The sequence below is a fragment of the Lampris incognitus genome, chromosome 4, assembly GCF_029633865.1.
Source record: "Lampris incognitus isolate fLamInc1 chromosome 4, fLamInc1.hap2, whole genome shotgun sequence".
NCBI classification, from domain to species: domain Eukaryota; kingdom Metazoa; phylum Chordata; class Actinopteri; order Lampriformes; family Lampridae; genus Lampris; species Lampris incognitus.
Genome location: NC_079214.1, coordinates 29,215,122 through 29,238,642, shown reverse-complemented (window position 1 = coordinate 29,238,642; position 23,521 = coordinate 29,215,122). Strand labels below are relative to the sequence as shown.

The window sequence follows — 23,521 nt, the reverse complement described above, 5'->3', positions numbered from 1 at the left end:
ACTCTGCGCTAAACATGTCCAATGATTGCTGCTGCGTTATTAAAACTTTATAAAAACTTCATCCATTATCCAAGTCACTTATCCTGCTCTCAGGGTTGCAGGGATGCTGGAGCCTATCCCAGCAGTCTTTGGGCGGCAGGCGGGGAGACACCCTGGACAGGCCGCCAGGCCATCACAGTGATATTTTCAAAAACATGATATTTTCCTCACAAATAAAAATAATGTTAACTAACCAAGGTATCAGTTGACATAATGTAGCCCTGCCTTAATGCTCCTGAACTCTCGGGGTAATTTCTAAGTCTTTAAGTATGTATGCTCTCAGGAAGAGAAACAGCTATCGCTTCGTCTGCTGTGGTGGGTGAGTGTAAGAAGTTCTCTGCCATTATAAGGCAACACAAGCTGAATACTGTTTCATTGTAAGGATAAGGTCCTCTGTGTTGGCAGTCTAGTTTACAAGCCTCCACTGCTTCCCGAGAGACCTCTTTCAGGGAATCTTGCCCTCCGAACAGACGAGGGAAGGTGTACATGAGAATTGGACGTCCACTTGGAGCTACTGCATTTCTGGTCTTGCGGATAATGTGGGTATTCCACAAATGTGTAACTTCCTGCAGCTCTTCCTCGATGATGATGTTTTATAGAAATTATGAATCTAAAACCCTTGTATGCCAGAATTCCGGTGTGGTGTCAGAAAAATGTACGCCATTATAACAGCACATAAAAAAGAATGTAACACAAAGAAATAGAACAAGAAAGAAAGAAAGAAAATATATTTATTGGGGTGACGAATGGGCTTTCCCACCTGTTCTGCTGGACATCTCTTGACTCCTTTCCCAATCTGCGTCTCCTCCCACAGCTCCTGCTCCTCTTTCTCTGAGTCAGACACACTGCCATCACTGCCTCCTGAAATACATAGATACACTTGTGTTAAACAATGCATCACTAAGACACGTAATCAGAGATGTTTGAAACACACAAGCAGATTTGAGCAAACACATTTGACAAAAACACTTTACCATAAATGCCTCCTCTCTTCACTCTCAGCTCTGCTGTCACATAATAATAATAATGATAATTATAATAATCAACAATATATTTTAATGTTCCTTTCTGGACATCAATGGTCCCCTTACAATTTAACAAAAAAAAGAAGCAAATCTAAAAACTTAGTAGACAGGAACAAGACAACAATATAGGTACAGCCGCAGAGATCAACATAAAAAATAAGACCAATCATAAATCCACAAAACAGCATAAAAACAGTCCCCTTCCTTTCTCTCTCTCTAAAGCAATGAGTCAATCCCTCATACTTCCCTCCTTTCTTTCTCTCCCACTCCACCCTTCTCTTTACCTCCCCCCACCATCCTTCCCCTTTCCCATCTGCCCTCACTTCCTCCACCTTCCTATTCATCCCTCCCCCCCTCCCTCTCATACCGATTTTCTCAGCAATCCTCTCCCTGATGCCCTTCGTCCGTGGAGCAAACTCGATCCTTCGCTCATGATCATCTGGCTCATCGTCATCATTATCAACATCACTGTCATCATGTTCATCGTCTCTGCTCTGATGGTCTGGGCTGCTACCAGGGGAGCTTTGGTAATCCCTATCCAGGGCAATGAACTCTTTCTGGCCTCGAATCTCGCGGCGCTGCCTTCTGGCAGCCTGGATTTCTTTGGCATCTGGGATAATTACTGTATGCAGATAAAAATGCAGGCACACACATACATAAACATGTGACACATGTACAACACAGGCTCACACAAGAGACGTGGCCCACAAACACACATACAGAGTATAAGTAAGAATTTTGGGTTTAAATTTAATATTATCAGGGATTGCTGAATGGTACTTATTAAAACAAATTAAACAACTCATGGCAGCCCACTCCCTAGATTTTTTTTGCAGTCAAAAAGAGAAGAACTGGTCAGGCCAAGTTGTTTTTGTTGTTGTTTAATGCCCCATCCCATAAAAGACTAAAAGACTCGCTTTCACAATACTTGGCAAACTATGCCACGATTGCAGCAAACAGTATATGAGGGCATTTAAAATAAGCCAATATTGGTAAATCTGCTACCTTTCTATTTGAATTTGTCTTGCTTGCTTTAATTTGTATTTGTCATTCACATTACCTAACAATGGAGGTCAAGATACAAACAGATACATATGTAGCATCTTTAACATACAAGACATTAATTTAGGCTAGGCAACTTTATTTATATAGCACATTTTATACACACAAGACAGACTCAATGTGCTTCACATAAAAAAAGTATACAATAAAAATATTTAAAAAGTAATTAATAAAAAGATATTTACTAAATTTCCTTTAATTTACTAAAAATATTTTTCCACAAGTACACATGCAGACATGTTCACACGTTCTGTTAAGATTTTCTCTGACATCTGTGCACAATAGCATTGACAATTGTTTTGTATGACTGGCTCCTCAACTTCAACACAATATGAATGGCTGGCAATGCTATAACAGCCTCACTATTCCGCAGTTTTCATGCAAAAGAATTAAAATTGTTATGGCAAAATGTCCTCGCAACAGAAAGCCTATAGTATGCTCAGACACACACACGGGCATAGGCAGAGAGAGCGAGAGAAAGACACACAGATGTCTGTCCTTCTTTAAAAAAAAAAAAAAATCACTGTGCTATATTTTTGCTATACAAGTAATAACTATATAAGTATCAGTATACAAATACTACTATACAAGTAATAACTGTTACCGTTCACTATTTAATTTTCAATCAGAAAGAAATATTATTTGGTTATATAGAAAAGAAATGGCTTTACACCTCAATAAAAATATATGCTTCTGTTTAGGTCAACAGAAATTGTTCGTTTTATAATAATAATAATAATAACTGTTTATTTATATAGCACTTTTCAAAACAAAGTTACAAAGTGCTTTAGAAGACAAAGAAAAAAATGGTAGACAAACAATGATAAAAACAATTTAAAAACAGTTTAAAAGTTAAACAAATTTATTTATTTTGACTTTTTTGGTGCTTTGTTATGGCAGTTTCCAATACAATATCAAATATTGAATTCTTTACTAGTATTGTATTAAATTTCGCGCACGTGTACACGCACGCACGCACGAACACACACACACGCACACCCCTACCTGTTTTAGGAGCATAGAAGCTGGGGGCCGGTGAGGAAGCTGAGCTAGACAAGGATGACACGTCATCATCTTCATCATCCTCACGGTGGGATGTGTATGGTGAGGCCTGGCTGCTAGAATCCTCCCTGGGGGAAGCAGATGGCGAAAAATCTTTGCCAGTTGGGGCTGGAAAACAAGACATCACATTAGGTTATAGGGTTGGATGTATATGTGCATGTTTGTACACTCACACACGTATAATATATTCTGCATACACAGGTTATGAGTACTATATGTGTCACTATCTGATTAGTGTGTATGTATGCACATATGAAAGTATATATGTATAAATGTATGTCTGTATGCTGATAAAGTTGCATCTCTTATGTAAAGTCACAAATGTGTATTTGTGTATACACCATGCAAATTTGTGTACCACACATTCGAAGGGTCCTATTTAGTATATTAGGGATTGACCAATTATCAGTCTGGCTGATTATGAGCTTAGGTATTTGTCATTTTTCAAATTATTGTTAACGGCATATTTTTATCAGCCAGTCGATTTTTTTTTAAATCACATATTGAAAATGTTTATTATTTCCTTACATACAGAAAAAAGGTTTTGAAACAACCACATGAAGAGGAGAGATGTGAAAAGAGGAGAAAGGGGAAACTTGTAGAAAAACAGCAAGCAAGAATGGTCAGGGTGTGTGTTCAAAAGCATAACTACAGCATTATCAGGAGTAAAATCTATTAGACACTCCAATAAATGCAGCGAATCAAAATTTGCTGCATAGCAGCAAGGTCATCAAAATAAACTTCAAAATGAAGCTACAACCTTTATATAGCTGGAAGTCACCTGCACATTTTTCAAGGCATTTCTAAATGTTGCAAAAGTCTTTAAACCTTCTCAGCATTGGCAACATTATTCCTTCAAAATACATTATTGACAGTTGCTTTTAAAAACTGTCATAAACTTTCATAAAGGGAGAGAACAAAGGCCAACTCTTTGGTAAACTGGTAGGGCTGTCAATGAATGTTCCAAATTCATATATAACCAAATCGTGGGAAAAAAGAATAAAAACAGCCATTGAGAGTGAAATTATGTTTGTGGAAAAAAACTACATAACTGAAAATAAAAAAAATCACAGTATTTCACTTGCTTTTGTGCCCCAATCTAGCCTCCATTTTAACCGAAATAATAATTACATATATAAAGAAAACAGGCCTTCTCCTCTTGTAAATCCCGAACGGACAGTTCTACATGTTAACAAAAAACTGGCTCCCTTTAGCGTTGAGGTGGTGTAACTGATATAGTCATCTATATTACTGGATACAGTCAACCTGTAAGCAATACTGCTAGTCTCTGTTAAGCTTGTTAGCATTATGAAGTCATTAATTCTTAGCACTTTACTTTCATTTCACAGCACAGATAACTTGGCTTTGACTTATGACAGGTAAAACCAAACTACACTGCTCAAAAAAATAAAGGGAACACATAAGCAATGCAATGTAGCTCCAAGTCAATCACACTTTTGAGATATCAACCTGTCCAGTTAGGAAGCAACACTGATTTGTGAATCAATTTCACCTTTTGGTAAATTGTCTAATTTCCACCAGGTGGAAATTAGACAATTTGCAAGACAACCCCTATAACAGGAATGGATTTGCAGGTGGTGGCCACAGACCATTTGCCTGTCCTCATCTTTTCTGGCCGATCTTTGGTTAGTTTTTCATTTTGCTAGTGCCCGCACCACTAGAGGTGGCATGAGGCGGTATCTGCAACCTACAGAAGTTGCTCAGGTGGTGCAGCTCATCCAGGATGGCACATCAATGCGTGCTGTGGCAAGAAGACTTGATGTGTCTCCCAGCACAGTGTCCAGAGCATGGAGGAGGTACCAGGAGACAGGCCAGTACACCAGGAGACGTGGAGGGGGCCGCAGGAGGACAACAACCCCGCAGCAGGACCGCTATCTGGTCCTTTGTGCAAGGAGGAACAGGAGGAGCACTGCCGGAGCCCTACAAAACGACCTTCAACAGGCCACTAATGTGCAGGTTTCTGCTCAAACAGTGAGAAACAGAATGCATGAGGATGGTATGAGGGCCCGACGTCCACAATTGGGGCCTGTGCTCACAGCCCAACACCGTGCAGCCCGATTGACCTTTGCCAGAGAACATCTTGGTTGGCAGATTCGCCATTGGCGCCCTGTGCTCTTCACAGATGAGAGCAGGTTCACACTGAACACATGTGACAGACGTGAGAGAGTCTGGAGACGCTGTGGAGAACGTTCTGCTGCCTGCAACATCCTCCAGCATGACCGGTTTGGCGGTGGGTCAGCGATGGTCTGGGGAGGCATATCCTTGGACGGCCGCACAGACCTCTACGTGCTAGCCAGAGGTACCATGACTGCCATTAGGTACCGGGATGAGATCCTCAGACCCATTGTCAGACCATATGCTGGTGCACTGGGCCCTGGGTTCCTGCTCATGCATGACAATGCTCATCCTCATGTGGCCAGAGTGTGTCAGCAGTTCCTGTATGTCGAGGGCATTGATGCTATGGACTGGCCTGCACGTTCCCCAGACCTGAATCCAATTGAGCACCTCTGGGACATCATGTCTCGTACCATCCGCCAACGCGATGTCGCACCACAGACTGTCCAGGAGTTGACCGATGCCCTGATCCAGGTCTGGGAGGAGATCCCTCAGGAGACCATCCGTCGTCTCATCAGGAGCATGCCCAGACGTTGTAGGGAGTGCATACAGGCACGTGGAGGCCACACACACTACTGAGCCTCATTTTGAATCGTCTTGAGGAATTTCCACAGAAGTTGGATCAGCCTATGTTCTCATTTTCCACTTTGATTTTGAGTATGATTCTGAATCCAGACCTTAATGGGCTAATGATTTTGATTTCCATTGATCATTCTTAGGTTATTTTGCTCTAAACACGTTCCTCTGTCTAATACATAAAGACTTTCAGCTGAAATATTTCATTCCTCGAGGTCTATATTGTGTTTTTAGGTGTTCCCTTTATTTTTTTGAGCAGTATATATGGTTTGTATGGTCATCTATAAGTGTTCCCTGCCAGAACAGATTTCTTCTTTTCACAAGTGTCTACGAGCAAATTCCTTCTTAATTTGACAGCCCGTTATGGTATCTGAAATTGCCACGAGACAAAGAATAATAAACTACTATTAAGCGAAAGAGCGGGCTTGAGCATAAAGGATAAACAAAAAACAAAAAACAAAGATAGAGGCATGTAACTCAAATCCTAAGCAGCCAAGCACCATCCTAAAGCAGAACGCCTCAACATCCCTCTGTTACCAGCGTTAGTTCATGACCAGAACACCAACTTAGCAGCCAGTCTTTTGTGTGTGTGTGTGTGTGTGTGTGTGTGTGTGTGTGTGTGTGTGTGTGTGTATACAGTTAGTTTCCTAGAACCAGGAAGAGAGGCAAGCAGCCATATCATGGGCACAATGCAGACAGTCTGTAACTACCTCGCTAAGATGTGTAGATCGAAGAAAGTGCACGCGGTTGATGACAATGACATCAAAGATCAGAGACCTAGTTTGTTTGTGGTGTAGTGCAAACGCAGCCACAGATGGATGAATGGACAGTTGAATTGAAAACAGCACGCAAATGTGTAAAATGTAAACTGGACACTGGTGCACAAGCCAACGTAATTTCTTACAGCCTGTTGCAGAGAACTGGGAAAAAGAATGTACTTAGACACACAGAGGTGAAGCTGTCTACATATGCAGGAGACAAAATACCTGTGAAAGGAAAGTGTAACTTGACAGTAAAATATAAGAACAAAACATATGTAGTGGAATTCACTGTGGTAAAGACAGATGCTAAACCAGTCCTGGGAATTCATGCATGTGAGGAAATAAGGCTTATCCAGAGAGTGATGGTATTGAATAAAAGTGAACATTAGATTGTTAGATTGTTATCACATAGTGCCTTGAACATCATGCACTTCATTTTTATCTTTTTCAAATATTTTCTATGTTCATTTAATTTCATTTATGTTCATATGATCATTTAAAGGCAGCCTTGTGTTGGGGTTTGTGTTACTGCAAATTTTGGCACATTTTTTACATTTACTGCAACTGAATATTGGCCCCAAATATCGGCTGTCGGCCTCTATAACACTAATGGGACATGGACAAAACCCTACCGTGTGGAACTACATTCTCTCAACCGCAGAACATCCATCTGGTTCTGCTGATGTGCGGCGTATTAACGTGCACTGCACAGGTGCACTTACGTGAAGGAATACGGACATTCTGCGGTTGAGCGAATGTAGTTCCACATGGTAGGGTTTTTTCCATGTCCCATTCCTCAACTTCTGTGCCGGCTACTCCTGCTGAATCTCCAAACTGGAAGCGCACAGACTCCCATCTACTGCAGGTAATACACTGACTATTGATAAGTACCTCATGCAACCCCACTTCAAAAACCCGAACTATCACTTTAAAGATAAGAGAAAGGGAACATAATGACACTAATGAACATTTTTCCATTCAGTTCAGTCAAAGCCTGCTGGGAGCACTTTAACCAACTTATGTGGAATTATTTTAATATTATAATTATTCAGTTTGATCAGAGTTTACTTCCTGCTGTCCATGCTGTTTAATTCATTCCATTTTCATGTTTTGGAAGCTATTTATTTTTAACTAAAAAAGAATTCCGCTCAGATTGTTATCTAGTGCTTTGAACATCATGCACTTTATTTTTTCAAATATTTTCTGTTTTACGCAACATTCAACCAAACATAGTATGTTCATTTAAAGGCAGCCTTGTGTTGGGGTTTGTGTTGCTGTAAATTTTGGCACAATTTTTTTTTACATTTACTGCAACTGAATATCAGCCCCAAATTTCGGTTATCGGGCGCCATAACTTACGGATACTCATTATCGGTATCAGCCCTGAAAAAACCATATTAGTCAACCCCTAGTATATATGTGATGCAATCTTTTTTATTCATTGCATAGTGTATACCATTACCTATATGGGTGTAGATATACCATAACATCTGCCATAATTACCAAGTACTTTGTTGGGATGAACCCATACAAGTATCAGATATTGGGCCAATACCCAACTAAAATGGGAGTATTTGGACATCTCGCCCAAGACTATAATCCAATACTAATTCCCAGGAGTAACATGCTATGAAAAATACTAGAAGAGTGCACTCAGTAGAGGGCAGATCCCCGCGAAGCGTATCTCCACTTCTGTGGTGCTCGGACTTGGCGACAAATCACCCCTTTTTTGCCTATCAGGAGAAGGGAAAATATGGAAGCACTGCCTGCATACAGTGCACCTGGAAAGTATTCACACCCCTTCACTTTCCCCACATTTTGTTATGTTACAGCCTTATTCCAAAATGGATTAAATTCCTTTTTTTTCTCATCAATCTACATACAATACCCCATAATGACATAGTAAAAAAAGTTTTGTAGAAATTTTTGCAAATTTATTAAAAATAAAAAACTGAAATATTGCATGTACATAAGTATTCACACCCTTTACTCAGTACTTGGTTGAGCCACCCTTGGCAGTGATTACAGCCTCAAGTCTTCTTGGGTATGAAGCTACAAGCTTGGCACACCTATATTTGGGGTATTTCTCCCATTCTTCTCTGCAGATCCTCTCGAGTTCTGTAAGGTTAGATGGGGAGCGTTGCTGCACAGCTATTTTCAGGTCTTTCCAGAGATGTTCAATGGGGTTCAAGTCTGGGCTCTGGCTGGGCCACTCAAGGACATTCACAGACTTGTCCCGAAGCCACTCCTTCGTTGTCTTGGCTGTGTGCTTAGGGTCGTTGTCGTGTTGAAAGGTAAACCTTCGCCCCAGTCTGAGGTCCTGAGCGCTCTGGAGCAGGTTTTCATCAAAGATCTCTCTGTACTTTGCTCCATTCATCTTTCCCTCGATCCTGACTAGTCTCCCAGTTCCTGCCGCTGAAAAACATCCCCACAGCATGATGCTGCCACCACCATGCTTCACTGTAGGGATGGTATTAGCAAGGTGATGAGAGGTGCCTGGTTTCCTCCAGACGTGATGTTTGGCATTCAGGCCAAAGAGTTCAATCTTGGTTTCATCAGACCAGAGAATCTTGTTTCTCATGGTCTGAGAGTCCTTTAGGTACTTTCTGGCAAACTCCAAGCAGGCTATCATATGCCTGTACTGAGCAGAGGCTTCCGTCTGACCACTCTACCATAAAGACCTGATTGGTGGAGTGCTGCAGAGATGGTTGTCCTTCTGGAAGGTTCTCCCATCTCCACAGAGGAATGCTGGAGCTCTGTCAGAGTGACCATCGGGTTCTTGGTCACCTCCCTGACCAAGGCCTTTCTCCCCCGATTGCTCAGTTTGGCTGGGCGGCCAGCTCTAGGAAGAGTCCTGGTGGATCCAAACTTCTTCCATTTAAGAATGATGGAGACCACTGTGCTCTTCGGGACCTTCAAAGCTGTAGAAATGTTTTTGTACCCTTCCCCAGATCTGTGCCTCGATACAATCCTGTCTCAAGAGGTCCACAGACAATTCCTTTGACTTCATGGCTTGGTTTATGCTCTGACATGCACTGTCAACAGTGGGACCTTATCTAGACAGGTGTGTGCCTTTCCAAATCATGTCCAATCAATTGAATTTACTAGAGGTGGACTCCAATCAAGATGTAGAAACATCTCAAGGATGATCAGTGGAAACAGAATGAACCTGAGCTCAATTTTGAGTGTCATAGCATAGGGTGTGAATACCTACGTACATGCAATATTTCAGTTTTTTATTTTTAACAAATTTGCAAAAATTTCTACAAAACCTTTTTCACTTTGTCATTATGGGGTATTGTGTGCAGATTGATGAGAAAAAAGATGAATTTAATCCATTTTGGAATAAGGCTGTAACATAATAAAATATGGGGCAAGTGAAGGGGTGTGAATACTTTCCGGGTGCACTGTATCTCCCCTTCTCCGGTGCTCAGACTTAGGCGAAAAACCAGCAGAGGAGTTAGCACGCAATTGTGGTATAAAACAGGTTTTTCAAAGGTTTTGAATCACCGCAATCATGAAAGGTCCTTGATCATACAGTCACAACTGTGCACAAAATTATTAGGCTGAAAGGCCAAGTAGTAGTATGTGAGATTAGCAGCAAACAGATACACGCACACACGGACAGAAAAACCAGTGTTTTTCCTGTCACAATAAGACGTTTGCACAGTGCCCAAGTCAACTGAATGGGAAATATGGAAAAAAAAAGTTTTTTATATGCGTGCTCAAGCTAAAAAAAAACAAAAAACAAAAACAAAACAAAAAAAAACCTACTTAATAAAAACGTTTTGCCTGTCAGTCTGTGGATGTACAGCCTCCTAGGTGGACCCTCGTACGAATGTGACCAAGTCTAATATAAACTTGCATTTTCCAAAAAGAAAAAATTGCTATGCGACCATTTTGGTCTAACCCTAACCCTTTCTTTATTTTCATAATGCTATAATAAAGCTGGGTAAAACATTAATGCTCGTGCATGTGCGATTCACACACTCTACAGATGACTCAGATCGGGCAGTGACAAGTATATGCAACACCTCCTGTTTTGAATGCACCCTAGAGGAAGTTGTTCCTTTATAACTTTCACATTTTTTTGGATTATAAAAATTCTTTTAATAACTTTTGATCATGTCGCTGCCCAATCCGAGTCAACTGTAGATATGAGTTGCATATGGTTGACTCAGACCGGGCAGCAACAGAGAGCAGCACTGGTCGAACGAGCTAGAGTGAATGAAGAGAGGTGGTAGCGAGACAAAAAACCCAATTTTTTTTCAACTGCAATCACGAGTGGTTCTTTATCACACAGTCATAACTGTGAACAATAAATATTTAGGCTGATGGGTCCAAGATTAGCTGCGAACAGACAAATGCCTGCACAGACACATGAGCAAACACATAATCCCCTCCAAGCTATCCGCCTGACAGGGATAACAAAAACAACTTGATTTACTGAATATTTGTCACATGGAAGTCTATTTCTTTAATTGTGGAAAAAAAACTCAATTATTTTGCTCAATGATCCTACACTAATGGTCTAAGTCTGCACTATTCAGCAAAAGCAATAGATTGATGCCGAGTTACCACTCGGCATCTACCAGTACTTCAAGATTCATACTCAGAATCAGTATCGACAGTGAAAAAATTATATCGATTCATCCCTGAGTGTAAGGGAGTTTTGCAATTTTCCTTTATGAGTTTGATGTTATTGAGGTACATACCATTGTTGTGAAAATTCTTGGCGGATGAACCCTCCTTCCTTCTAGCTTGGAACACCACCGCTTTATCAGATGACTTTCTTAGCTTAAACTCTGCTCCCTCGGCTAAGTTGACAAAAAAGACAGAGTTTTAATTAGCACAGAAGTCTTTATTAGCGTTACTCAAGTATCTGCATGGACAGAACACACTCCAAATAGACCTTTTATTGATTAAATGACCCCTTAGCATATTTGACTTGACTGTGAGCATAGCCTTGGCCATTTAGTCTTGGCTTTTCCTGACATGGTATGACTTGTTCAGAATGCATTTAACTACCGTTAACACAACAATAATATCTGAAATCTAGCCCAACTTCCAATGGTTATCTATAATTTTTAGAATTAACTTTTGATTATGTTTGATTAGATTTAAAACATGGATTGGTTTGGCTCCTTGTAACAATCTATGACCCATTAACCTTTTTTTAAATTTTTTAACTGGGTGTAACCTCATATTGCAGGATAGGGGCCTTTTTTCATTCCTAAAGCTAGACTTGCAACTAAATACCAGGCTTTTGCCATCAACGCACCTAACCTACATAGTCTTTGAAATTCCCTCCTTCAGGAGCTCAAGCAGTCAGAATCCGTCTCGTCTTTGAACTTCTCAAGACTTCTCTCTACTGATGTGTTTATTTGTAAAAATGTTTTCCTTCCAACTGTCGTGCGATAATTTGTAATAATTTCTCTACTTGTCACCCAAGCTGTATACTCATCTTTGCCTCTGTATCTGAGTCAAATGGCCAGATTGAAACTTTTTTGGAAAAGCTTCACGGTTAAATGTTCAACTGTTATTGTCGTTTCAAATTAAAGCATTAGCCTCCGTCTGAATAGTATAGGTCAGTTGTCATAATCACTATTTGCAATAGTAGGGTGACCAGATATTCAAAATCCCAAACCGGGACCCTAAAAAGTGTGCCGCACGTTCGTGCACGCGCACACGCATATGCACGCGCTCGTAAACTTGTCAGTCTCGCCGGACTTGATACATTGAAGGAAGCATTTTTATCCCCTTCCACCAAAAAAAGACACGCTAGAGTAGCGAGTTTTTTTTAAACTTCACACATACAGACAAATCTGTGTTTAATTCACACTCGTGGTGCATTGTTTATGTTTTTTGATTGGATTAGGTAATAATGAGTGGGACAGTACATGGGAAACATCTCTGTAAGCGCTGAAAACAAATACAATATTCAATATTTTTTTTAACTGCTGTGAAAACCGGGTCATTTGGGGGATGGACGTTGAAAACCGGGACATTTTACTATTTTACAGATATCTGCCGGGACTCCCAGCTTGAAACCGGGACAATCCCGGACAAACTGGGACGTCTGGTCACCCTGTGCAACAGCTATCGATTCAGACGTTTCCAATCATTTAAAACAGTCACAATTCTACGTAGACTCTACGTCTAAATAGTGCCCCATATTTGGAAATGGGCTTTTTTTCTAAAACGACTACCTCTGTATTTACCTTCTTTGTCGTCGGAGAAACTCAGCACGACGTTCTTTTTATCTTTCTTTCTTACTCTCGATTTACTCAGCTCCGTGTTTACTGATGTCAATTCTGTCTTCGTCCCTTCTTCTCCATCACTGTCCGATTTGGGAGACGTCGCTTCCCGTTTGGAGGTACAAGAGATGCCGCGGCCTTGGGGCAATCTGGACGGCTTGTATATTACGTCGCAAACGGCAGATACAGCATGAGGCTCGTTTTTTTCATCTTTATCTCCATTTGTGTGCTCATCCTCTTCGTCGCTGGATTCATCTTTTCTTTGTCGAAAGTTTCTCTTGGGCTTTTTATTGAACATTCTAACACCAAAACTGGCAGCGCTGGATGTTTTCCGTCAAACCAAGGCAAAGCGCAATACGGCACACCGTAAAAATTTTTGTAATACCGTCGCAAAGCTACTGACAGGACCACGTAGTGGCTGTTGTCGGGAACTGAACTGCACGACAAAAATTGCCGCCGTAAACTGTTAAGTTTGCGCACCAACTCAAAGGTTATAAATTGAACAAAGTGTACAAGTGTACAAAAACAGCATCAATGGCAATAGTAATCATGAATAAATAAATAATACTCTGGATATTTCTATAAAGTATTCGAAACTGTTATAGGCTGGCCACTGTAAGTACAATTTAATGGGTCCTCACCAAGTTATCGTCTCAGCCATGAAAAAATATAAACGGGCACAGACAGAGCAAACGAAATACAATGTGTGGCTGTTGAGGTTGTCATATGGTTCATTCTCACGCAAGCTCAGGTGAGAGGTGAGGTTTTGAACACCTGTCATCAATGTCACACCGACCGCCATATTCGGTACAAAAATAAAAACCCAATTAAGGCCTGAAAACGCGCGCACACAAATACTATTCGATAAGCAATAGTTTCTTTTCTTTCACGTTTCCCAAGTGGATTTCATTCCTCTGTTCTAGAATACCAACTCTCTCTCTCTCTCTCTCTCTCTCTCTCTCTCTCTCTCTCTCTCTCTCTCTCTCTCTCTCTCTCTCTCTCTCTCTCTCTCTCTCTCTCTCTCTCTCTCTCTCTCTCTCTCTCTCTCTCCTCCCTCTGGGTGTACGGTCAAACGTTGCAGCGCCAGAGCCAGCAGACACTCGTCAGCCATGTTGTTTGTGTGACACAGAACTGTCAGCAACAGGTTTTGGTGCACTAAACGTGGTCTTTTTTCCCCTTTTTGATGGATTGTTCGGCTTTGTTGATACTTTACATTCACATTGCGTCCAGGAAATCTTTCAGGAGGGGTGGATTGTAAACTTGAAGTTGGAGAAGTCTTTAAATCCAGGGGTTTCTGCATGCTCGTGGAGGTGCCCACCCCGAAACTGCTTATCTAAGCATGAGTGTAAGTTTGATATTGTTATGATATCGTTCAAATAAAGGGCTATTTAATTAATATTGACAACAGCGGGTTAGGCTACATTTGTTTTTAGTTACACTGACGTGAAACAAACCTTTTTTTTCCAGGAGGGATGCTTTCCGAATAACTCCTCTGAAAAAGTTTAATGAGAGTAATGTGTTAGTATTTAGGCATTATTCACCATATTCCCAAAACAAAAAGACTATTTATTGTTGTTTTTTAAAGGTTAGATTGTAATTTTTGAAGCAGAAATCTTAAGGAAAGTCTCCTAAATTCCTCTCGTGCTAAACTAGTAGAGCAGGTTACAGGTCTTGTATCTTAGACTGGCTGGTGACAAGTGATTAGGAAATCTTTACGTTTATCAGAGACACAGAGAGAGAGAGAGAATATGTCTGGATTGTGAATGATAAGTATCTGTTCTGTGTTACTCGTCATCATGAAGTTCATGAGACCGTCATGCCAGGTCCCATCAACAGGCCCTAGTATCATGTTTTTAATCAGCATAGTCAGTTAAAAGCTATGGAAGTTCAAGACTAAGACATGTAAATCAATTGAACTGCAATGATTTGGCATATGTACATAGGCACTGTAGATTTACCAGCATAGTTCCGTTAGTGTGTGCACAAATGTAACTCTTCAGGAGGTTTGCTTTGTTTGCTCTCTATGATATTTAACAGGCAAACACACTCAAAGACAGCAGTGCTAACTAACTGGTGTTCATGCAGTGCCCCCAGCTATTATCAATAGTCTACTCGACAGTGTAACTGCTGAACAATATCTGCTATGTCCAGATGAACTGATTCAACTTTCTGTGATTTCCTTACCTGGATTATTGAGCATGCATAAAGACAATATAACTGCTTGACTTTTTTTCCCCTGATTAACAATATTTCTGTTGTTGGTACTGAAGCGTCTTCATCTTGCTTGTCCACCTCCTTAAATTGTAGTGCAACTGTAGTGATGCAATCATCATCATCATTTGACACCCGAGTAGCATAATGAAGAGGTTAATCACCCTTAAACTGGACTACCCAGGCTTAAACTCCATGTTGGCAAGTACTGGTATGCAGTACCTGAGCAAGACACTGTATCCCAAGCAGCTCTTACAACCACCAACCTAACCTCTATCGACATCTTGGAGTATACCATTACTGGGTGGTGCACAGGTCCAATATGCTAGCGTTCCAGCGCTGAGGTTCATAGTTTGACCCCTGGCTTTACCTCTGGCACTGCCGGACGTCCCAAGGAACAATAAGCAATGTTGTTGGATGGGGAGCTGGTAGGGGCAAAAATAAGTTGTCTTTCGCTTTCGATAAAGGCATCTGCTATAAATAGGAGAATGTAAATTCTACATCATTATCCCTGTGGTAATTACTTCTATCAACTTACAGACAGCCCAGAGATCTCTGTTAAACTGGCTTGACCTGACTATATGGCCAAGCTGTGGTAGTAGTGAACTGTTTGGGCAGATTTATGACTTAAGCAAGCTATTTACTTGATTTGCAAAATACCTTGCGTTCCTAAAAATGACACATAGGAAATGACAGGAAGCTGACATAGTTGGGGAAAGGGGCTCGCTCTATGCCATTTATGCCCTGTGAAAAGGGTAGGCTGCTTGCTAGATTAATTCACCTGTGTTTAGTTGAGTCTATTTCATCTAGATTATCGTTTACAATAAAATTCCAATTTATCACAGGACTTTCTCTGGCTCTGTAATCCCCACTGTATAGACAATTCAGGGCAGGACAAAGCACAGCAGAGTAGATGAAGCAAAGGCATGCCTTGCCTTAGGAAAACAAAGCAAAGCAAAAAGCATTTATCAAACCCTATCTGACAAATTGCTAACAGTCCTTGTCGCACTTTCAGAATATTTGTGATGCTCAAGAGAGAGGAGAGCAAGAGAGTTGGTGTCACTTGTGTGATGTCAGTGAGTTGGGTAGCTGTAAATCAATCTTTTCTAAGAACACCAATCAAGCAGACAGGCTGTGCTTGTTTCTAAACAGAGCAGGGGTGAGGACAAGTCAGGGTCATACAACTGGAAGGACATGGATATAGGAGCAGAGAGAAAAAAAAAGAGACAGGGTGAAAGAAGAGATAGAATGAGAGAGAGGCAAACAGATGCTACAATTGAGCCAGAGAATGAGGAAATGAAAGGATCGGGTGAGGAGAAGGTTCACTACACAGGTGTCAGTGTTTTCTCCCATCATCTCTCATTTAATGTTTTTTCTTTGTATTTGTCCTTATTACTTTTCTGTGGTAAGGAAGATCACGTTCTTTCTAGATACAGAGTGAAGGTGAAAGTCATGCAGTTGGAGTGTGGAGTGAAAGAGAGACACCAAGAGACGGAGAGAGAGACAGAATAGGTGAGAAGATAGGCAGGTTATTCAAGAGTCATCAGGCACCTACAGCAGATGAGGTCATGCTATTTATTCCAATTGAAGCCGTACAGACTACAACTTGGACTGAAGCAAGTAAGGGCAGGGTAAGCCAAGCCACTTATCCTACTAGATGGAGGGGAAAAAAAGCCACTCACACAGTTTTTGAAATTACATTACCACTCTGGTAGACTTGTGGTGAGTCTGATGGGTAAACACATGCAGACAAAAATTGCCTAGATTAGAGTTAGATGTGACTGTATGTGCAACATTAGACATGCTGCATATTTTATTTGGGTGAAAATTATCAAGCGTTATCATCTTTCCTTTTTAAACTCTGTCACCTGTCAGTAAGTGAATAGCTTTCCACTGCACCATGACCTGTTGGTGATGATGTAAGGCTGGTATTTCTTAAGTAATAGGTTGGAAGCCAAGATTTGACACCAGTCTATTTCTCCTATGAAAGGTGTAACTGTTTTTGGTTTTCTAAATGTTTGCCCCAGATTGGACATAATCTACTCAATTTGGGTCCAACTCTAAAACATGGAAATAGTTAGGGGAACTGCTCTATTAAAAGGTGTGTCTTTGCCTCATTCTTTCCCAAGAACTGTAAAACGACATTCCACAGATATAAGGGACTAACAGACGGACTGACTCTGGTGACACTGCTGTTTTCTAACCCAGTTTTTGTGTGTGCAATGCAATGTGATACCATATTGTAGCTTGGATTATTTAAGACGAATAGCCTGTTGTGAATATTATTCTGCAGCAACCAATTTCTTTCTATAATCTTGTCCAGTATCAACAAATTTCTAAGGAATAGACTTATCTCACCAAGGTTTCTGTGACATGCAAGTGATCTTTTTTTTTTTTGGTCCCTTCCAATGTATGCCAATGTAGGTAGTCGGGGTAAGGGTACAAGATCAGCTAGAAAACAACACCCCTTGAACTGAAGGGGCTTCCATGTCTCATTCAAGGATTCAAAGAAACTTAAGCGGGGTCAATTTGCTTGCTGTTGTTAGTTTTCCAACATAGATAAGCCAACCAGTACATTGACACCATGCTGCTGCTCATCCTACACAATGTTTTATGAAAGTGTATGAAAGACTTTTAATTGATCTAAGGTTTAAAAAGTTTATGAATCTTTACTGGTTTTCTAAATGTTAAGGGTTCAATATTTCCACTCTGTTGTGTTCTTCATTGCTGTTACACCCTGTAAGTCAACCCTACCACTGATTTTTACCAAAGCAGGCTTATCACCATGCAAATATCAATTTGATGTGGGTGTGTGTAGGTGTGTTAATTTGTCTGTCTCCGTGCAATTTGCTGTATTAATTGGGCAGCTCCAGGCCTCTACTCGGTGGAAGAAAAGTCATAGTGTACTGACTGGGTCATGGGGGGAAGGGTTGATTTTTCAGTATGGATTTGCATTAGTTTTGCAAAGCTGGCTTGCTCAGTCAAACACTTTGTCATTGAGCCAGCCAGCCAGTTAGGGATAAAGGACAAACTGTAAGATAGTGCTGCAGTAGTGCTTTCATTTGTTCATTTTGAAGATAATATACATGATTCTACTTGACCCCTCACTCATATCTTTCAGCTATCTGGATGAATTAATGCAGGCAAGCAACACAAGTTTTTGACTGCAGAAATGTGGGTGGGCGGTGGAGCAGTGTGAGTCATTTAAATCTTAGCCAGAACCATTCAGCAATCACTGCTAGTAGTTACCATTATTTGTTTTACAGCAGCACGGTGGCCCAGTGGATAGCACTGTTGCCTTACAGCAAGAAAGTCCTGGGTTTGAACCCCAGGCTGTCTGAGGGTCTTTCTGTGTAGAGTTTGCATGTTCTTTCCATGTCTGTGTGGGTTTCTGCTGGTTTCCTCCCACCATCAAATAACATGTATGTTAGGGTTAATACGCCTGTCTGTGCCCCTGACCAGGGCATGGCAAGACGAACTGGAGTTGGTCCCCGGGTGTTGCACTGCGGCTGCCCACTGCTCCTAGCTACACAGCTAGGATGGGTTAAATGCAGAGGATGAATTTCCACATGGGGATTAATAAAGTATATCTTACTCTTAATCATATTTGAGAATTCTTGAGGGGCGGCATCGGTGTTACAGTAGCTTGAGTAGACCTGCAGCCGTGCCATGTGTAATTCTGTCTTGCATTTTAGAAAAGGTCAGTATGGCCCACAAGGTTGTTCCTGACCAAGGGGATGTCTAATCTGGCTAAAAGCCATATCATTTTGTTTACTGAATGAATTGCAAATGTAATTGACCTAATAGTAAACTGCATCACTTTCATGCTGTTCCCTTGTAGCTGAATGTAGTCTTGGGTAATATCTACTGTACCTTAGATCAAAGATCAGTCTGTAGGCTACTTCAGAATATTTTTGGTGCTATATCAGCGAGTTGCTTTTTAATATAGACAGCTTCTACAAATGAAGTCATTAAATCAAAGACCTTATACTATATTAGCTAGTGTTGAGTGGTATGGAAAATACGGTTGGGAGTTTTAAAAAAGTATCTGCTTACATATGCACAAATACCATATTTATGAATATTTATGAATATATATATAAAATGGTCAGTTCATCACATTGAACCTTTTGGTAATGTAAAATATAATATCAAACCAAAGCTAGTTTTCTAATAACACCTCAAATGTTTCAGACATAATTGTGTGATTAAATTTTAGGTAATGGATTCTGTTATAAGTTAAGACAGCAAAATTGTATACTGCAATAATATGACAATGTCTGAATTTCATCGCTATACAATACTATTGAAAGATGACAAAAAAAGAATGTTAATTATTTCCCAGCCCCTTATATTAGTCCACTTATTAAAAACGGAGAGTGGTTGTCAAAGCAAAAGTGAATGAAGCAAAAACTAAAGAGGACGGGGGGGGAGCAAAACCGACAGAAGGAGAGGAGTGGAGAAAGAGAAGGAGAGCGACAGATGGATGGCAGTAGATTAGCCCACCCTTCCTGTTCTCTACTCCCTATTGTGAGGGCACTGATGACTAGTTTAACCATATCCAACAAAACTACACAATGATCTGCCTTTTTGTGTGTCTCCCTCTGTTTCTGTTTTTAACTCCTTCTAATCCTTTATCTCTTCATTGTTTGGGATTAGGGTTAAGTCTGCAATAGGAATTTTCCTTTCTTAACATTGATAGTCAAACTGCCAACGCTGTCATGATCAAATCCCAATTCAACCCATGTCTACAGGACCCAGTCATGTTCTGTGCCACATCAAAGCAGTTCCTTTGCTATTAACCACCATCACTTCCTGCTTCCTGTCAACTGATCCAGGGACCAGGAAATGCTTGTATCGTTGGGTTACCGGACAGGAAGTGTTGAGCATAGAGATTCGAATTTCTATCCCCTGACATCATGTGATTCTGCCTGGCTGATGGCAGAGATAGTCAAGGGAATAAACAGGTGTTTATAGAGACAGTAATGCAATGGATAGGAATTAGGGCTGTGATGAAATCAGATTTTCACTATAGGATTATCATGGCCAAAAGAATTCACGATAACAGTGTTATTGCAATATCTATAGAGTTAAAAAAAATAAATAACGCTATCAGTCAAATTTATCTTTCACATTGTTTTTTGTGCATTTTGTCTCTTGGCAAATGAATTACTCTCAAAATATGAGTGTAGGGAGGTGGAGGGAATCTGTAACCATAACTGTACAAAAGTGTACAAAAAGAACAATTACACTTAATGGATAGTGAAATTGCAACCAGATAAACTGATATACAAAAGATCCACTAGGCCTAACATCTCCCATCAATACAATGTCATCTGAAACAAAATCAGTTGCAGGGAACAGGGGAAAGAGTTTGTGTGAGACCACAGGCTGACAACTAACCACTCTGATATATTGTGATTTAATGTCCACTGACCATGTCCTTACATAATCTTTTTCCTCTTTCCATTTTTCATGACATAATTTTCCTTGGCAGTTGTAGCCACACACTGTGGTAGTAGCTAGCTAGCTAGTTAAAATGTCACAGCATCACGTCAGGTGTTTGTTGTGTGTGTGTGTGGGTGGGTGGGGGTCATTGGGGGCAAAGCAAGAACAGAAAGAAACAGAAATGATTTAAGAGGTGCTGGATTATTTACACAAGACCTATCCATCCATTAGCCAAGCTGCTTATCCCAATTGAGGTTGCGGGATGCTGGAGCCTTTCCCTGCAGTCATTGGGCAGCAGGTGGGGAGACACCCTGGACAGGCCTCCAGGCCATCACAGGGCCGACACACATTCATGCCTCAGGACAATTTAGTATGGCCGATTCACCTGACCTACATGTCTTTGGACTGTGGGAGGAAACCTGAGCACCCGGAGGAAACCCACGCAGACATGGGGAAAACATGAAAACTCCACACAGGGTAGTCCAACCTTGGTGGGATGACCCACCAAGGTTGGACTACCCTGGGGCTTGAACCCAGGACGTTCTTGCTGTGAGGTGACCACACTAACCACTGTGCCACTGATTTACACGATATCATGTATTATTAACATAATATCAATATTTCATTTTTTAAATATCATGGTTATTGTCAATACCGGTTTATCACGACACCCCTAATATGAATGTGACCAAATGCTATGCAAACAGCATGATAGTGTGTTTTACAGCTTGAAAATTTTAAATTGGCTCTTTGAGAGTTAGATTTAAGCACCCCTTTATTTAACCGTCTTGGGCTAAATCTTGTGTGTATTCAAATTTATTCTTTAAAAGTTTGACATGTAGATGTAGGGTCAATATTTGTGAAACTCACAGCAGTTAAAATTACACGTGTATTTTACTCAAATATGACATTTCAGCAAGCTACATATTATGTTTCCTTATCACATATCACCAGTCTTTTTACCAAAGAAAAATGAAGCAAGTTCATGGTGGTAAACCGTCTGTAAGACTGTCTTAATGATAATTTATAGCAATGTAGACAAACTCAGCTGTCTGGCAAATGTGCTGCAAAAGGAAGCCTGAAGCTGCAATCATATACTCGTCATTTAAACATCCCCGGGAAAACCCTGCACAAGCACTATGTGTGTATGTGGTTCTGCATAAACTAGTGGTCAGGCTGGAAGCCAAAATGTTTCAGCCAAGTTTCAAACCTATCTGTCATCTGCACAGCGCCCTCAATCCCATGAAGTGCTTATTTGTGGTTGCTCTCTAAGTGGACACACATTAATTAGATGTAGTTTTGCTTCAGCTTACCGGGTTAATTTGAATGTACTAGCTGAGTGCTTAGGTCGTGTTTGGAGTTTGGACCGATCAGAAAAAAGCCCTCAGTTTATATGCTGGACTGGTGCAATTATTATTATTATTATTGTTATTATTATTATTATTATTTCTTTCATCTACTACTTTCGGCTGCTCCCGTTAGGGGTCGCCACAGCGGATCATCCGCATTATTATTTCTTTCATGTTTCCTTTTTTTTGCATCCTGTAGAGCCGGGTCCAAACTCTGGACCTGAGGCACTATAGGGCAGATGTCACTTGATTGACAGTACTTGTCGTAATATGCAGGCTGTTCCGAGTAGGGCAATCTTCTGGACTGTATGGATTTTGATGTTTCGTGGGATATGGTTAGTGAACTTTTCCTTTCCCCTCTTCATGAGTCCTAGAGCTCTGATGACCACAGGTGTTGTTTCAGTCTTCATACCCCACATCCTGTTGATTTCAATCTCCTGGTCTTTGTACATGGTCAGCTTCTCTGACTTTCACGGAGGTGTTTTTTGTTTTTTTTTAATAGTAAGTATCGCCATGTCGATGAGCATGCAACTCTTTTCCTTCCTGTACTTGATAACGATTTTTTTTTTTTTTTACAGAAATGTGTCACTTTACTGGTTCGTCCTTGTGGGGACATTGAATGTTTGGAAAGAAGTCAACAACAGTTTCTTGCTGCTGACTGAATACAAATTTACTTCTCTCTATGTTTGTATGTTTGTGTTTGCTGGGGACTCTAAACCAATAATGTAGGTCTTAGAAATGTTTAGAGACAAACTGCAGTAGAGAAACATTGACAGACACAGATGCATGCACGCACGCACAGTTTAATCTATGTTGGTATTTTATTTTATATTTTGTGCTTGTAGCATTTATTGGATGTATCATGAGGGTTAATTGCTCTATTTTTGGTAGTTTGTATTGGGCTGGAATCAAGCCAGTGGAGAGCTGGAGGGGACAGTACTGGAATGATTCCAGTGACAGAGTATCATGTAAATGGTTTTGGATGTGGGCAGATAGTTTCTAACTAAAGAGAACAGGAGAATCCCTGTTCAACTTTGCTGACCTATCAGAACCTCTCTCTCTCTCTCTCTCTCTCTCTCTCTCTCTCTCTCTCTCTCTCTCTCTCTCTCGCTCTCTCTCTCTTGCTCTCACCCTCACTTGCGTTCTTTCTCGCTCTGTACCTCCCTCTAGTCAGAGACGGCAGTGTCCTGCCTAAGCTGCAGTATTGACTGATGACTGGACTGTGTCTGTATGGTTTGCAGATGACTCTGAGCAGTAGCTGAAAACGCAACTGGGAGTTCCCTCTCTCCACCACCTGCAAAGATGAATGGTAAGTATACTGCAGTGTGTGTGTGTGTGTGTGTGTGTGTGTGTGTGTGTGTGTGTGTGTGTGTGTGCATCCATGCGTGCGTGTGTTTGTGTGTGTGTAGCTTTGCAGCAGAACTGAGGCTCTGCAGATCTCTGTAAGCTAACACTGCTGTGTAATACATTTAGTTATCAGTCAAATTAGTGTGTGTTCAAGTCAGCTTCTTCCTACTCTGTCATATCCCGTCATGGTAATTTTGTCTGTTGTTGCTAGTTTGTATGTGTGAGTTTCTCGCAAAATTACAGTTGTT

At 40.8% G+C, this 23,521-nt stretch overlaps 2 protein-coding genes across 4 annotated transcripts in view; one reads left to right on the top strand and one right to left on the bottom strand.

Annotated features, from left to right (window-relative positions):
* Window positions 1–13,267, bottom strand: part of gcfc2 (GC-rich sequence DNA-binding factor 2) — a 29,981-nt gene extending 16,714 nt beyond the window's left edge. For all 3 annotated transcript variants that reach the window (XM_056278658.1, XM_056278657.1, XM_056278659.1), the window contains exons 1-5: window positions 12,883–13,267; window positions 11,377–11,478; window positions 3,132–3,296; window positions 1,432–1,686; window positions 800–900 (exon numbers count right to left, since the gene is read on the bottom strand). In XM_056278658.1, coding sequence (XP_056134633.1) covers window positions 800–900; window positions 1,432–1,686; window positions 3,132–3,296; window positions 11,377–11,478; window positions 12,883–13,216 — 957 coding nt within the window. In that variant the 5' untranslated portion in view covers window positions 13,217–13,267. The remainder of the gene's footprint in view (window positions 1–799; window positions 901–1,431; window positions 1,687–3,131; window positions 3,297–11,376; window positions 11,479–12,882) is intronic.
* Window positions 13,268–23,228: 9,961 nt separating this feature from the next.
* itsn2b (intersectin 2b) overlaps window positions 23,229–23,521 on the top strand; it is a 54,381-nt gene continuing 54,088 nt past the window's right edge. Inside the window, exon 1 of the mRNA XM_056279326.1 lies at window positions 23,229–23,235. Coding sequence (XP_056135301.1) covers window positions 23,229–23,235 — 7 coding nt within the window. The remainder of the gene's footprint in view (window positions 23,236–23,521) is intronic.